Source organism: Micropterus salmoides, unplaced genomic scaffold (genome assembly GCF_014851395.1).
Source record: "Micropterus salmoides isolate LMB-PRFRI ecotype aquatic unplaced genomic scaffold, ASM1485139v1 Ms_hic_scaffold_18, whole genome shotgun sequence".
NCBI lineage: Eukaryota > Metazoa > Chordata > Actinopteri > Centrarchiformes > Centrarchidae > Micropterus > Micropterus salmoides.
In genome coordinates this window covers 24,186,137-24,199,658 of record NW_024040928.1, presented here as the reverse complement: position 1 = coordinate 24,199,658, position 13,522 = coordinate 24,186,137, and the positions used below count along the sequence as shown (strand labels likewise).

The 13,522-nt window shown below is 40.3% G+C and overlaps 1 protein-coding gene across 6 annotated transcripts in view; it reads right to left on the bottom strand.

Annotated features, from left to right (window-relative positions):
- Positions 1 to 13,522, bottom strand: part of fam184a (family with sequence similarity 184 member A) — a 144,262-nt gene that overhangs the window by 46,248 nt on the left and 84,492 nt on the right. For all 6 annotated transcript variants that reach the window (XM_038727525.1, XM_038727529.1, XM_038727526.1 and 3 more), the window contains exons 12-14: positions 12,976 to 13,097; positions 6,661 to 6,811; positions 1,658 to 1,870 (exon numbers count right to left, since the gene is read on the bottom strand). In XM_038727525.1, the coding sequence (XP_038583453.1) occupies positions 1,658 to 1,870; positions 6,661 to 6,811; positions 12,976 to 13,097 (486 nt within the window). The remainder of the gene's footprint in view (positions 1 to 1,657; positions 1,871 to 6,660; positions 6,812 to 12,975; positions 13,098 to 13,522) is intronic.

Genomic DNA, 13,522 nt, shown 5'->3' with positions numbered 1-13,522 from the left:
CTAAATTAGGTTATGGAAATGTGTTTGTGTAGCAGGGATTTGTAAAAACTTTATTACTCCCTGGATGCAACTGACTGCGAACTGTGAACAGATAAGGGCAGACAATGTGAATGTACCTCCCATCCACCCAAACACACATAAAGCACACGTACACAAATCATCCCTCTAATGCCTCCACTCTGGATAATTGAGTTTTCTCTCCCTGTACTGCTGACAGAAATATAAACACCCTGTCACCATAAAAGCCCTCCGTAAAGCTTTTAACACTTTATTTTTCCCCTGCTTATCAACTAAGACTGTGACAGAAGAAAGAATACTCCAAAAGAAGGTGGTCAATTGTGCGGTTATATTGAGGGAATGTGCACCAGCTATTGTGTATGTTTGCATCAGAGAAGAAGCAAGTGGAGGAGGAGAGGAAGATAACAGGGAGGAGCATGTTTGTCAGAGCAGTCAGTTTGGTTTACAGGAAAATAATGAAGACCGCAGATTTCATAAGTGCTGTGTGACTCATACCCTTTCTCCACATTTTTACTGTAGGAGTTGCCAAAAACACATCATAAGGGAGCTTCTTCCTGACCTCTATTCTGCCGAAAGTATTAATACAATTACAGCGTCCAAGTCGGAAAAGGGATATAGAAATGTGATATAGCTGATACAAATCGACCTTGACTGTGAAATTGAAGGATTAGCATTGAAGAACATTTCCTTGGCACCTTGAGGAGTGTGTATGTTGTGTTTGTGCAAGCATATTTTGATATTATAAAGAGGAAACACAGAGCTGTCAGTATATCTACTTGGTGTAGAAGCTGTCTGTTGTCGGTGAGATTGAGAGTGAGTAACGATGGTGATGACTCACTGTCAGTCTAACTTAGACTCTGACAAGGCTCGATTGGATTAAAATGTCATGGATGGCTTCTCCCAAGGAGCTTCTCTTGAGAGAAGATGACATAAATTCTAAAGCTCATAGTTCACGTGTTCTTTTAAAATGTTAACCTTGTTTGCACAGAATTATGGGATAATAACACTTCTGTTTAGAAGAATGCAAAAATTTAGTGTGCTGAAAATGCAGGTTTTCTGTTTTTGCTTTACTGCAGTGGTCTCACATCTACAGCCATTATGCTAGATCGATATTCATTTGAGAATAATAAATTAAGGTGAACAATCTACAACCAGGGACTAAGGGAGGTTTTGTTCCAGGGTCAATGTTGCTATTGTTGCACATCAGATCACTGTCCATGGTGCTGATTTAGTCTGCGTTTGGGGCGTGCAGCCAGTTGCTGTCCATGGTGCTGACTCTGCCTAGTTCTGAGGTTATCCACCACACTGCTGCCCTACTGCACTGAGTCTGAGCTATGCGCCACAGTGTCCCACCAATCAGATTGCTCAGTCTTGCCTGCTGTCGCTCTGTCAGTTAGTTAGTAGAGTTAGTTAGTTAGTTAGAGTTCGCAGCTAGCATAGCAACCATGATGTAAACAATGCCGAATGCATTCACCCAAGACATTTGTCTAAACATTTGACTTCACCATGTGATTTGGTGAATGCAAACATCGCTGAGTTTCTTCACAAGAAAACTCCACAGGGTATTTTTTTAGTATCTGCTTTATAAATATTTATATTTACGTGTATGTGTGTATGTGTGCATGTTCGCCACCCCCACCTTCAGGTCCCTCTGCCTGGCGTGCTCCATGTCCTTCATGGAGCAGCAGTGGACCTCCTGCAGACGCTGCGTTCGCCTCTGGTGCTCCATCTGCAGCTCGTCCAGTTGATTCCTCAGGTGCTCCCTCTCCTGGCTGAACTGGTGCTGCAGCTGCTGCAGCGACGACTGGGACTGGGACAGCTGCATCTCCAGACTCTGCTTCAACAGGGAGATCTAGAGAGGGACAGACAAAATAATAAATGTCGGGCTGGAAGGGAGACCCTCACTGGGACAGTTAAACAAGCCGTTTATACATTTGCATACATATGCGACTTAAAAGGAAGCCAGCAGGAGCGGATCAGACAGAACGCGTTTTTTGCAGAAAGAGGCACCTTTTTAAAAATTGTATTGTATTAGCAGTGAGGGTTCTGCGCGTTGTTTATCCTCGCTTTTTGGGCGCCTGCTGTGCCTTGGGTTTTAGAAAGAGCTCTCTGAGCGCACAGCGTTGACAAAAATTCAACTCTGAGCAGAAAACGCTCAATATCATTCGCATTTTTTTGCATTGTCCAATCGAATTAATGAAGAGACTCAGTTATGGTGATGGAAGTTTACATTTGCTTGGATTGTCTGGAGACTGCAACAAACCTAGTCCTGTCCCCTAGTCATCCTAAAATAAGCCTTGAACCAGAGATGCTCACAAGTCTTTGAGCTAGAGTCCAAGTCATGTCTCAAGTCACTTGTGGTTATAATGAGTGTTCAATCCAGGCTGCTTATAACCCTGCATAGCTATAAGGGATTCTCTTCACTTACAGAGCATAACCATGTAATGTGCAATCCAATCAATGACAGCTTAAACTCCTGTAAGTCAACACATCCCGCAGACTCTCAAACTCAAAGTGTGACATTATAACTAAATAATGATCAACAATAAACCTGTAACCTGTTTGCAGCCGACGTTAATAATTAACATGATGGCAGCCAGCGACTACCACAAGTTTGGCAAGCAAACAAACACTCATTCATCTTTTCATGATGAACAACATTCGGACCTAACATCCGGTAGTTCATAGCTAAAGCAAGAAGCAACCTATTGTTAGATGGCCAATGCTGAGCTAAACATGTTTACTAACCTCAGGTTACTAACCTATTTTGTGTTCAGCGCTTCTTTTGTTAGGGCCTTGTTGTATGAAGTTTTAAAGCCAAAGTTTATGATGAATGGCTCAGCAGCTGCCGGTGTTTGTTGTCCTCTCTCACGTGTGGCCGTGTGCAGCAGATACTACGAGTTACGTAGGTAGGCTATAGGTAACGCAGGGAGGGGAATAACAGCAAGCTCATCAGACATTTCCTAAAAATAAACACGAGTCCCGCACCTTGAGTCTTCTTCTTTACCTTTATTTAACTAGGAAAGTCACATTGAGGTTAAAACCTCTTTTACAAGCGAGACCTAGTCAAGACAGGGTCAGATAGCAGGATCAAACAGATAACCAAGCAACAATAAGAAACCAATCACAACAACATCCAAGTCTCAAGTCGAGTCTGAAGTCACTGTGTGTGCGACTTTTTTGAAACTCGAGTCCCCATCTCTGCCTTGAATCGACCATCATTAAGACGAAGATGCTGGACCAGCTGGTGGTACTACCAGCGGTGTCTCCTCTCTCTGAGGTTCTCATGTACCCACACAGATCTCTGTTTTAAAGCAGATGTTTTTAGAAAGAAAAGACACAGACCTGTGAGTTGTGATCAAGTTTCTGCTAATATGACAGTTTTTCCTTAGCAGCAAACCAAAGATTACAGATCGCTGGCGCTATAATGTTTGATTAGACTGACAGGACAGCTGATTCGGAGGTTGGCTAGCAACATGGGAAAAAAAATGCAGCGCACTGCCTTTTTCTAAATTCAGCCAAAAAAGGCATTGCTGTGAACCTCGCTTTTTCGAACCTGCAAAGCGCTTTCTGTCTGATCGGGGCCTAAGGAAGTTTAAGGCTGTCTCTGGGGAGCAGAGCTTTATGCAGCAGAAGGGCAAAGAAGGGGTGGTAATCAATTAGGCTTAAATAAAGGTTGTAATTTAAGGCTCGAAAAATAAAGTTTCTTACTTTTTGTAAATTAATTGTTAGCAGTTCACTGTAGTACAAAATAAATGTTGGCTAATTATGTAGTGCTCTAGAATTCAGTGGGAGGAAGCAGCATGATTCATCAAATTAGTCTGTCTAGACAACTTAAGATAATGAATACTCATGCAAGTGTAGAGATAAAAAAAAAGTACAACCTCGTACAAACTGCTTTGACAATGCTGTATTTAACTGTGGTCATGACAATAAAGCAAATTTGATAAAGGAACTAATTTGGAAACTTTAGCATTTAGAGGACTACATCCATTATTTGGGTGACCTATGAATTGCTACAGAAAGGTCAACCAGCTGCTGTGTGAAGATCCCACTTGTCCTCTTTGTCTAGAAACTGCAACACTGCTACTGTTACTCTTTCACTTCCTTCACAGTGATGATAACCTTATCTTTTCTTTAGTCCTTTAGAGCAAACCCAGGTGAGACCTAAATTACTAATGTATTCGTCACCTTTTGGATCAACTTGCAAATCATCATACATGAGATTACTACGCACGACAAAGAAAGACTCTCTGTGCATTTCGAATTTGGAAATGATATTATGACTGAGATATGAGTCATCCACTGTGTCAGGAGATTGGATAGCTTTATTAACACAAGAGCATGGTTATTTATGCTGTGTTCTGACCGTAATATTACCACTTATTATTCATTACTCGTTATTACTTGCTGATACAAATGTGTTTCTGAACTGTGAACTGTGTGGAGGGTGATTATTACTATTATTATTACTTAGACCAGTGTTGATGTTGGGGACAACTGGGTGTCATGTGAAAGGGGGTTACAAGTTCAGAGTAAGGTTGGCAACCATAGTTTCTATTGATAGAAGGGCTCATTTCTGGATGTTTTAAACCTGTGTTATTATTTTTTTGTCTACCAGGGAGGTGGCGCAACAAGCTGTTAAGTGCAACATTGACATATTATCACTAAGTGAGTTGTTATTGTTAAGACCCCTCCGTTGTGACTCCCTGCCGAGTGACAGCTGATGTGTGTGTGAGAGTGGGTTTTGTTAATTGCTTTGTTTTTGTTGAGTGTGGTATACTTGGTGTGTTTTGGTTTTGTCTATTTCTCGTTCGCTCTCCGGTCAGGGAAATGAGTGAGGATCCTGGGCTCGTGGCTTGGTAGTTCCCGCACCTGTCTGTTATCAGCAATCAGCACACCTGATCTCCATCCACCACTCACCAGCTCCATAAAGACAAAGTCCTCACATCCAGTCCCCACCGGATCACTAAGTCGCACAGTATGTGTAAAGAGACGTACCAACCCGTCAAACATAGTAAGAATAATTACTCTGTTTTGCCTGCCTGTTGACCCACTCTGTTTTCTCCGTCTACAGAAATACAAACACCCGGATCTCATCTCTGCCTGCCAGCTGCTGCTCTCAGCCACACTGGATCAGACCAAGCTCACTCACTCTGCCCACAACGCCATCCACTTCAACACTGGAGAGTACCCCCAAAACCCTGATTCATTCCATCACCTTTTGAACTATAAATAAACCTGTAAAAGTGTACTGATTGTCTCTGTCTACATTTGGGTTCTGATCTAACCCCTGACCATTACAGTCAGCATGTTAGTAAAGTGTGTGCTTATTTTTATTTTCATTGTTTAACTCAGCATTGACCCTCATTTTGGGAATTGTTGGTTCTCTGTTAGTAATATATAATATAAGAGTACGGTCTAAACCTGCTCTATGAAAAGTGCAATGAGATAACTTTTGTTATGAACTGGCGCTATTTAAATAAAGTTGAATTGAACTGAAGGTGTTGTGACTTTACTTGATAACATCAAAAACAAACTCTTCTTTCTTTTAAAATCCTACCTAGAGGTCCAGGTGTGTTTACTTCATGTATGGCTAACTGTGCACACAAGGCTACGGACCTAACATCACTCTCATACCTCATTACATTGTAACAGTGTCAGTTACAATTACATTAATATTTATTAATGCTGATACATATTTATAGTTGAACTTTTTGAAAACATTCTGTGAAGTATCTTGTGTGTGAACAAAAGTTAAATAATATTTTGTAAAAAGTATATCAAGGCATCACTGGGCACTGACTTAATTATCTGTTCAAATACAGGCCATCAGAAAAGAGTCTGCACCATCATTTGGTTTCCAATCAGCATCTTCTCAGTCAGTCAGTGCGTATCTATCAAGAGATTGACCGCTGCTCTGATTTGACATTAGAAATAAATATGGTTCAGCTGATTGCAAGGCGTGAAGCGGACGCATTCATCACTGGATGGGAGCTGATGGACGGCGTGTGCGTGACCACAGCCAGCAGCGGAGGCACACGGCATGCAGAAATGAACATAAATAAAGCCATCGACACTGTTTGCATGTGTGTACGATGACCAAAGGAGAGCGTAGTCACGCTACATTAATATTACCAGGCGGTCATTAGCAACAGCAGCCTGCTCCGGTGTATTCACCACTGCATCAAATAATGAATGCCTGAGTGAGTTTGTCCACCAGTGAGTAAGTCAGTCTAGCGCAGATAGGAGGTCTTAATGGGGGCAATTTTTTTTATACTAGTATAATTACAGCCATTCAAGCTGTAGGGATCTGGTATTTTGTGTTCATAGAGATCAGCAGCCCAAGTTGAAGATTAAAACCATCTCTAACCAGTAAATGGAGGGTACCTCCACTTATCCTCTACAACCACGACTAGTGATCATCTTTCTCTACCTTTTAAAATTTTTATTTTGTACATTATTTCTTTTGTTCATTTAATACTTTTGTAAAACAAATAAAACATCAAAAACACTGCATCACAGTGTGATTGTATTCCTCTCTGTATAGTTAGTAAGAATGACCAGTTTGGAGGCTGGTCAACACCCACGCATTCGACACATATGCCCATACTGTACTGAATACAGATCCAATAGTTTTACCTGTTCCAGCAGGTCCTCCACTTTCCTCTGCCAGCTCTCCCTGGCGCTGCTCAGTTCCTGCTCCTTGCTTTGTGCCAGCTGAGCCATCGCTGAGGCCTTGTCCTCCTCATGGTCCTCTCTCAGCTCCTCGCGTAGCTTCTTACACTCCTGCCTACAACACAACAAGATACACAGATAATTGCATTTATGTTTTAGGTACTTGGCTAATGCAACGTGATTCAATATACCTGCAAAATAACCAGCAGCTGTGGATTGCAAAACTTTCTAAAAAGCCAAAAGCAAAGAAAGCAAAGCTCAGTGCATTTACACTTAATAATAAATGCAATAAAAACTGGGGTTGGCCACATGATCTTGAGATATAGCAGCCTATGAAAATTGTCCACCAGCTCCTGAGAAAAATATCTAGCTCTTTAGCTGCTAAATGCTCCATTATGTTCCCCAGCTAGTCTCTAACTGTGTCTGTCTGCCGTTTGTTGCTGAGCAGGTAGTGTACAGTGTTCTTTTAGAGCTTTTTGCTAAAAAACAGCTGCGGCCAAAAGCAATGCTGTGAGAGTGAACTAAAACAGTGAAGTCACATTGCACATACTGCAGTCATTTGGTCCATTTTTGATATAAAAATATTAATTGGTGCCGCTTTAATTTATAGTCCATCTAACAGAGCTTTACTCTGCTGCAGCATCAATCTTATTCCTAGTCAGTTTAGCTAATTTGATGCCCTTTCATTTTACCAGTAAAATTACTTTCAGCCCATTTTTTAAGTTGCAAACTTTGTAAAGCTTCTCAAAACGTATTTGCTTGTGACTGAATTACCATAAAATGAAGGCAAGACCTGAAGGATTACCTATTTTAAGTAAGTATAAAGACCCTGTTGATTTTTATCCCACGCTGGCATTAATTCAAACCAATGGCTGCCTGAAAATAAGAAATCAATCTAGTATGTTAATGTATGCTTTGATTAAAGACGTAAATGCAACTTATAGGTCAACAAACTAATCTCCAAAAACTAAGGCACCTTTTAGGCACCTTGCTCTCTTGTTGTTGTTACCTGTTTTTGTTGACATGACTTTTTATTATGTCTCACAAGTGCAAAAACAATATCTGGTGAAAGAAGAAAGTCAAACAAACAGTCAAAAGTTTGCTACCAAGGTAAAGGAGAGAGCTTCAGAGAGCTCAATATTTGGTGTAGGGGAACAATAAATGGACCTTTATCAGACCTCAACACTGCATCTGTTCAGCAACCATCACTCTTTAACACTGCTGCTAACAGCACTTTATGTGTGTGTGTGTGTGTGTGTGTGCGCGCGCGTGTGTGTGTTGCCAATATAATAGCTGTGTGGGAGTTGAAATGGCAGCTGTTAAATGAAGTATCGAGGCAAACACATTTTTTTTGTCACTTTGAGAGCCAGAAAGTGTCAGACTGAAGGCGGGCTCGGGCTCACACACACACACACACACGCACACACACACGCACAGAGAAGTGCAGTCACACACCAGACAGTCACGTTCATCATGCAGCACGCTTGACACGTGTCATCATTCATTTCCTCGTTCAGTATAAAGCACGCAGTCACGGACGTCGATGCACACATGCGCTGTCTCTACCTCTCTCTCTCACACACACACACACACACACACACACACACACACACACACACACACACACACAAGCCTTGGGCTTCAAAAAGCTCTGGTCTTCCTAATAAGCAGCATTCTATAGCATCTGCTGGGCAGGAAGTGAGCTGAGGGCAGATGGAGAGAGGTAAGGAAAGTGCATGAACGCAGGGTTGAAGGAACTGTCAAAGATGGAAGAAATACCATGATAAAATGTGGGATAATTGGCTGAATTTAACTGTCTGTGCTGTGAGATGTAAGGTACATGTGCTCATTTAAGGTGTGCATTTGTGTGTGTGATTATGCATATGGACTTGTATCTTGCTGAGAATCTTTATTATTGTGTGTATGCCACAGTTATAAGCTCATCATCAGCATCACATCACGTGTATTTAGTGTAACTGGATTGTATGGAAGTGTATATATAAAAACACATATGAAGTTAAAATTTGTCTCCAACTGTGGTTTATAACACTTTTCACAACTTCAAATAACTGTAAAATGAATCTCACTTTCTCTTTGTCACCACTATAAAATACATTTTTTAAAAGCATAGAGTGAGAACTGTCTGTTGCATGTGTGTTTTATCACCACAAGTAATTTTATTTCCATGTTATTCAGTGGATGTTTTTACCAATGTGGCTAAACAGAAAGTGTGTTCTTTTGTCAAAGTACTATTTCCAAGGTCAATAAGGAACATTCATGCCCAACACTTCTGTCCAACACTTCACAATTTTCACATCAAAACAGTTTAACAAAGAAGGCCTCTGAAACCTATTCAAAGTTATTGGTAACCTCCTTGTAAAACTCAATTTTCAGATGTTATTGACAGCAGCTATGGCTGTAAAAGAATTACCAGGAAATTATGTATTGAGCTTCAGCAATGGGGTTTAAAAGAAACATGCATGTTGTGTTCAAAGTTACATTTTACCAATAAAAACTTTTCACAAACACTCATATGGGATTAGAACTACTGTATGTGGTAATGAGCGTAATTAAACATTAGCTGTCCCTCTGATATTTACCTTGCCAATGTCAATGTCAAATCACAGGTGGAGGTTTAGACACGTATTCCCAAACGCCAATATATATCTGTACAAAAAACCTGCTGGAGGCTTCTTACGCAAACTCTGCTCCAAGATTTAAGATGCCTGAAGATTCAGATTGTACCGAGAGGCAAAGTCAACGCCCCATCTTGAAGGAGCGACAGTACAGTAGCTCTCGAAGAGGACCTGAATTTCAACATCCACTTCATTCAGTAATCCTGCAAGCTCTTTCCGTGACTATGCTATCACAGAGAAACCATCTGCTTAAACTGTGAAACGGCGATTAAGGCCAGCCTCCTTAATTCAGATGGCTCAGTAACCACAGTGTACTCACCCCAACCACCAAATGAATAGATGTTCTCCTGAGAATAAAGAGCTGCGCGTAGAAAGACAAAGGAAGGTGAATGAAAGGTAATGGGAGAGGAGGCCGAGAGGAGGGGCACAGATAGAGAAGAGCTCAGTATGAGTATGCTGGTTAATATGTGTTCTTTTTTTGTTATTTCTACAGTTTGTGAGATTTATTTAATTGAATTGGCCATGGTAAAAGAGACAGTAGAAAATTAGAACAGGCATTCCCTAATCTGTCTTTGATGCAGCCATTTTTAGTCATTAACGTCACACCATCATTGCTATTACTGTGTGTAATACCGTTTCCTTTTGTTTTTTGTTTTTTGTCACTTTTTCAGTCAAGACAGTTCCAAACTGTTAAATTGCTGCCTGGCTGGAAGCCCTTTTTGCTGTACTGCTTGAAAATGAAGGAAATATTAAGTACAGTATACAGCAGGTGAAATCAGCTGAATTTACGTGATTGGTAAAGTATGTCCCTGGTAGGAGGAAGGTTGTGTTTGCAAATATTTGGGTGAAAAAAATTCATACTTCTAGGGAGTTATAAAAAGATTTTTTTAAACTATCTGAAGAGAGGCTGATGACAGATTTAGGTTGTGATGATTCCTGAGATAGGAGAAGAAAGATGCTCTAGGTTCCTAAACTCCTTCCTGGCATTTTAACATAAAGTCTTTCATAAAAAAAAAAAGACTTGACACTTATTGGCCCTCTCTTTTTGTTGTGCTTTTTTGAACTCTCTCCTTAAAGTTGGAAAGGAGCGGATCGTGAGGCCAATTTAAACTTTTAAAAACACTACGGGATCCTGATCTGAGGCTTGGTTAATACTCATGCATATACAAGAATATGTTAATGTACAGGTTTCTAAGTTTAGTCTGACCAGAAGACTGCTTTGAGGTGCTACACTGCAATTCTATCAAACACATGATATCTTACCTCTGTATGGATCTCTGGCTTCTGACCTGATTTAACCCCATAAAGGGATATGATTTTATGATACAGGTGTTTTGAAATGCTATCAAAGCTTCTATCAAAGTATGCAGATGCATTGTCCATGTTCAAATAACGAGGGCACAAGGGAGTAGAGTGGAGAAATAAAAAATATTGCAGTGTGGTGCACAGATATCCATGGGCTCAGAGAGTGAGGAAAGGCTAAAAACATCAAACAATATCAAGTGTGACCTTTACAAAGAGCTGGGGCATTAACAGATTTAACAAACCTGTGGGTTGAGAATGAGTAACTGCTTAAGATGAAACTACACAAAGAAATCATCAGGTAGCAAGAGTAGCAGACCGTTAATACATTTTTCTGTTGAATTGAACAGGATCCATAAACAAGAACACATAGTATACAAAAACACAATTTTGCCCTATATATATATTTTATTTTTGATAAACATAACATGAAATACAATATACATATAAACACAATCATGACAAGCGTTCTTCAATTTGATAATTAAAGAATTGTGATGAAGATATGCACAAAATGGGATATTATACATGTGAGACTGCTTCGCAGAGAAGGTGACCAGCTGGTATCTTGCATCCCTCCATGACCTGTACACCTCATGGACTCTGAGGCGTGCAGGAAAGATTGTGGCCGACGCCTCCCACCCCGGACACAAACTGTTTCAGTCACTCCACTAAGGCAGGAGGCTGCAGTCCATCAGGACTAAAACCTCAAGCCTCGTGAACAATTTCTCCCCATCTTCAACATATACAATCCGATTCTTTTATTGCACATGGAAATAATTGTATATTCTGTTAATTTCATGTTTTTACATATCTTTATATTTATACAGGTTTATATTTATTTATGTATGTGTTAAAACAATTTGGTAATAAAGCTGTTTCTAATTTTCACTCGCATTTTTGGCATGTCTGTACTGCAGTTTCTTGTTATTTATATCTACCCATGATATCATCCTGAACTATTTATTCTTCTAGCTTTACTTGCCATTACCATTACCCAGAAACAAGAAAAAACTAAATATTACACCAGTAGTGTTTCAAAACAGAGTTATCATTTTGGAGGATAAATATCAGTCAGAGATATCCAGTCAAAAGGATTCAGTCACTTGGAAGCAAAACAGTTACAAACGCTGCTGTGTTCAAAGGCGTGCCCTTTTCTATGTCTGTGCCCCAGGGGACCGTTGTCTCATGATCAGTCCATGTTTGAGATATCTGTCTGATTTCTACCATCACACCAGTAAAATGGACATGACCGGAGTCCCGCTTGAGGTACTCACAGCATTGAAAAATGGCTTTAGAAAAATTCAACAGCAAATTCCCTTCGCAGAAACATTGTCCCAATTACTCTGGATAATCCACAGACCTCACTGTGAACAGCTTTCAATGGAACTACTTCCGAAAAAAATGTCCTTATGAAAACAGTTGACAGTGTGTTCTGTGGATTATCCAGGGTAAGTGGGGCACTGTTTCTTTTTTTCTAATTTGGATGAACCATCGCTGGTGCAGTTTTTCCAACAGTCAAAGCTATGTATGTGGTGCACAACTTAAAGCGGTGCAGTTGCAGTTATATGCATAACCCAATCTTCACCATCAAGCTCAGTGAATAGCTGTTTTAAAAGGGTGTCTGCTGATTCAGCTGGAATTTAAAGAAACAAGTGCATACCATTCTGGTAAATGTGGGGAATCCCCAGCTGTGGCAGTCAAACCATTTCATCACAAAATTAGTTGTGCAAAACAATAGATAGGTGATTGAATAATGGTATTGACATATCCAGGCATTAAGCACTGTGTGAAAAAAAGAATAAATCTATTTTTAAGTGGAAAAAAGTCCTGTGTTTTTACCATTAAGACACTATTTAATGGTGAGATAACCTCTAATAAAGTCATTTAGAGGTTTTAGAGGTGTGAAAAATACTTCAGTTCACACCTCAAAACAGTCAATTTGATTCTTTGAGGTTTTTGAATAATAACACTTCAAAGGTCTATGGACTTTAACAGAGACTTTGAGAGCTAGGGGCTTTAACACTGGAGTGAGCTGAAAAGTTACAAAGCCCTCCAAGGATAATGCTCTGTCACGGTCAATACCGCAAGCAGGATGACCTCCGTGCACGCGCATGTGTGTGTGTGTGTGTGTGTGTGTGTGTGTGTGTGTGTGTTTTAGCAAGTCTAGTAAGTTTGGGAAACAAAAATAGGGGAACAAAAAGATTTCCATTTCCCATCCACTCTTAATTTCACACTGTCTCTTTGTCAGATAAGACCAGATAAAGACAGTGGGAGTCACTCTCTCTTGTCCTCTCAAATACGCTCACACCCACACATGCACACACACACCAACACCTACCTGAGTGTTTCGGTCCATTTGAGCTCCAGCTCCAGAGCCATCTTGTCCATCTTAAGTTTCTCTTCTTCTTTGGTGGTGATGAGTTTGGCTTCATGCTGACGCTTCTGGGTCTCCAGCTCTCCCTGAGAAATAGACAGAGAGACACACGGGTCAATCTTAGAGGGACGGACAGACAGAAAGACCTTGGTTTTAAAGTAAAGAGTTAAGTGTGCCCTCGTAATCCCAAATGCAGTAATGTTAATCTGCCCCGATAAGAATCCAGTTCTTCAGGCAACTCTGAGAACGGTTTATAGTGTGGAAAAAGGTTCGGGTCTGTTGGAGTGACATTGCTAACAGCCAACACAAAATGTTGACTACTGGCAGTGTCAATCCTAGAACAGTGGTGAAGTGGAAGCCCTTTAAAAGCCCCAGTCTGGTCAAATCCACATCTATATTGTACTGTAGGACTGAAATCATTTAAATCAATTGACAAGTTGATAAACAGAAAATAATTGTTTTGGTGGCATTTTTCAATATCTGACATTTTATACACTAAATAAATCATAAA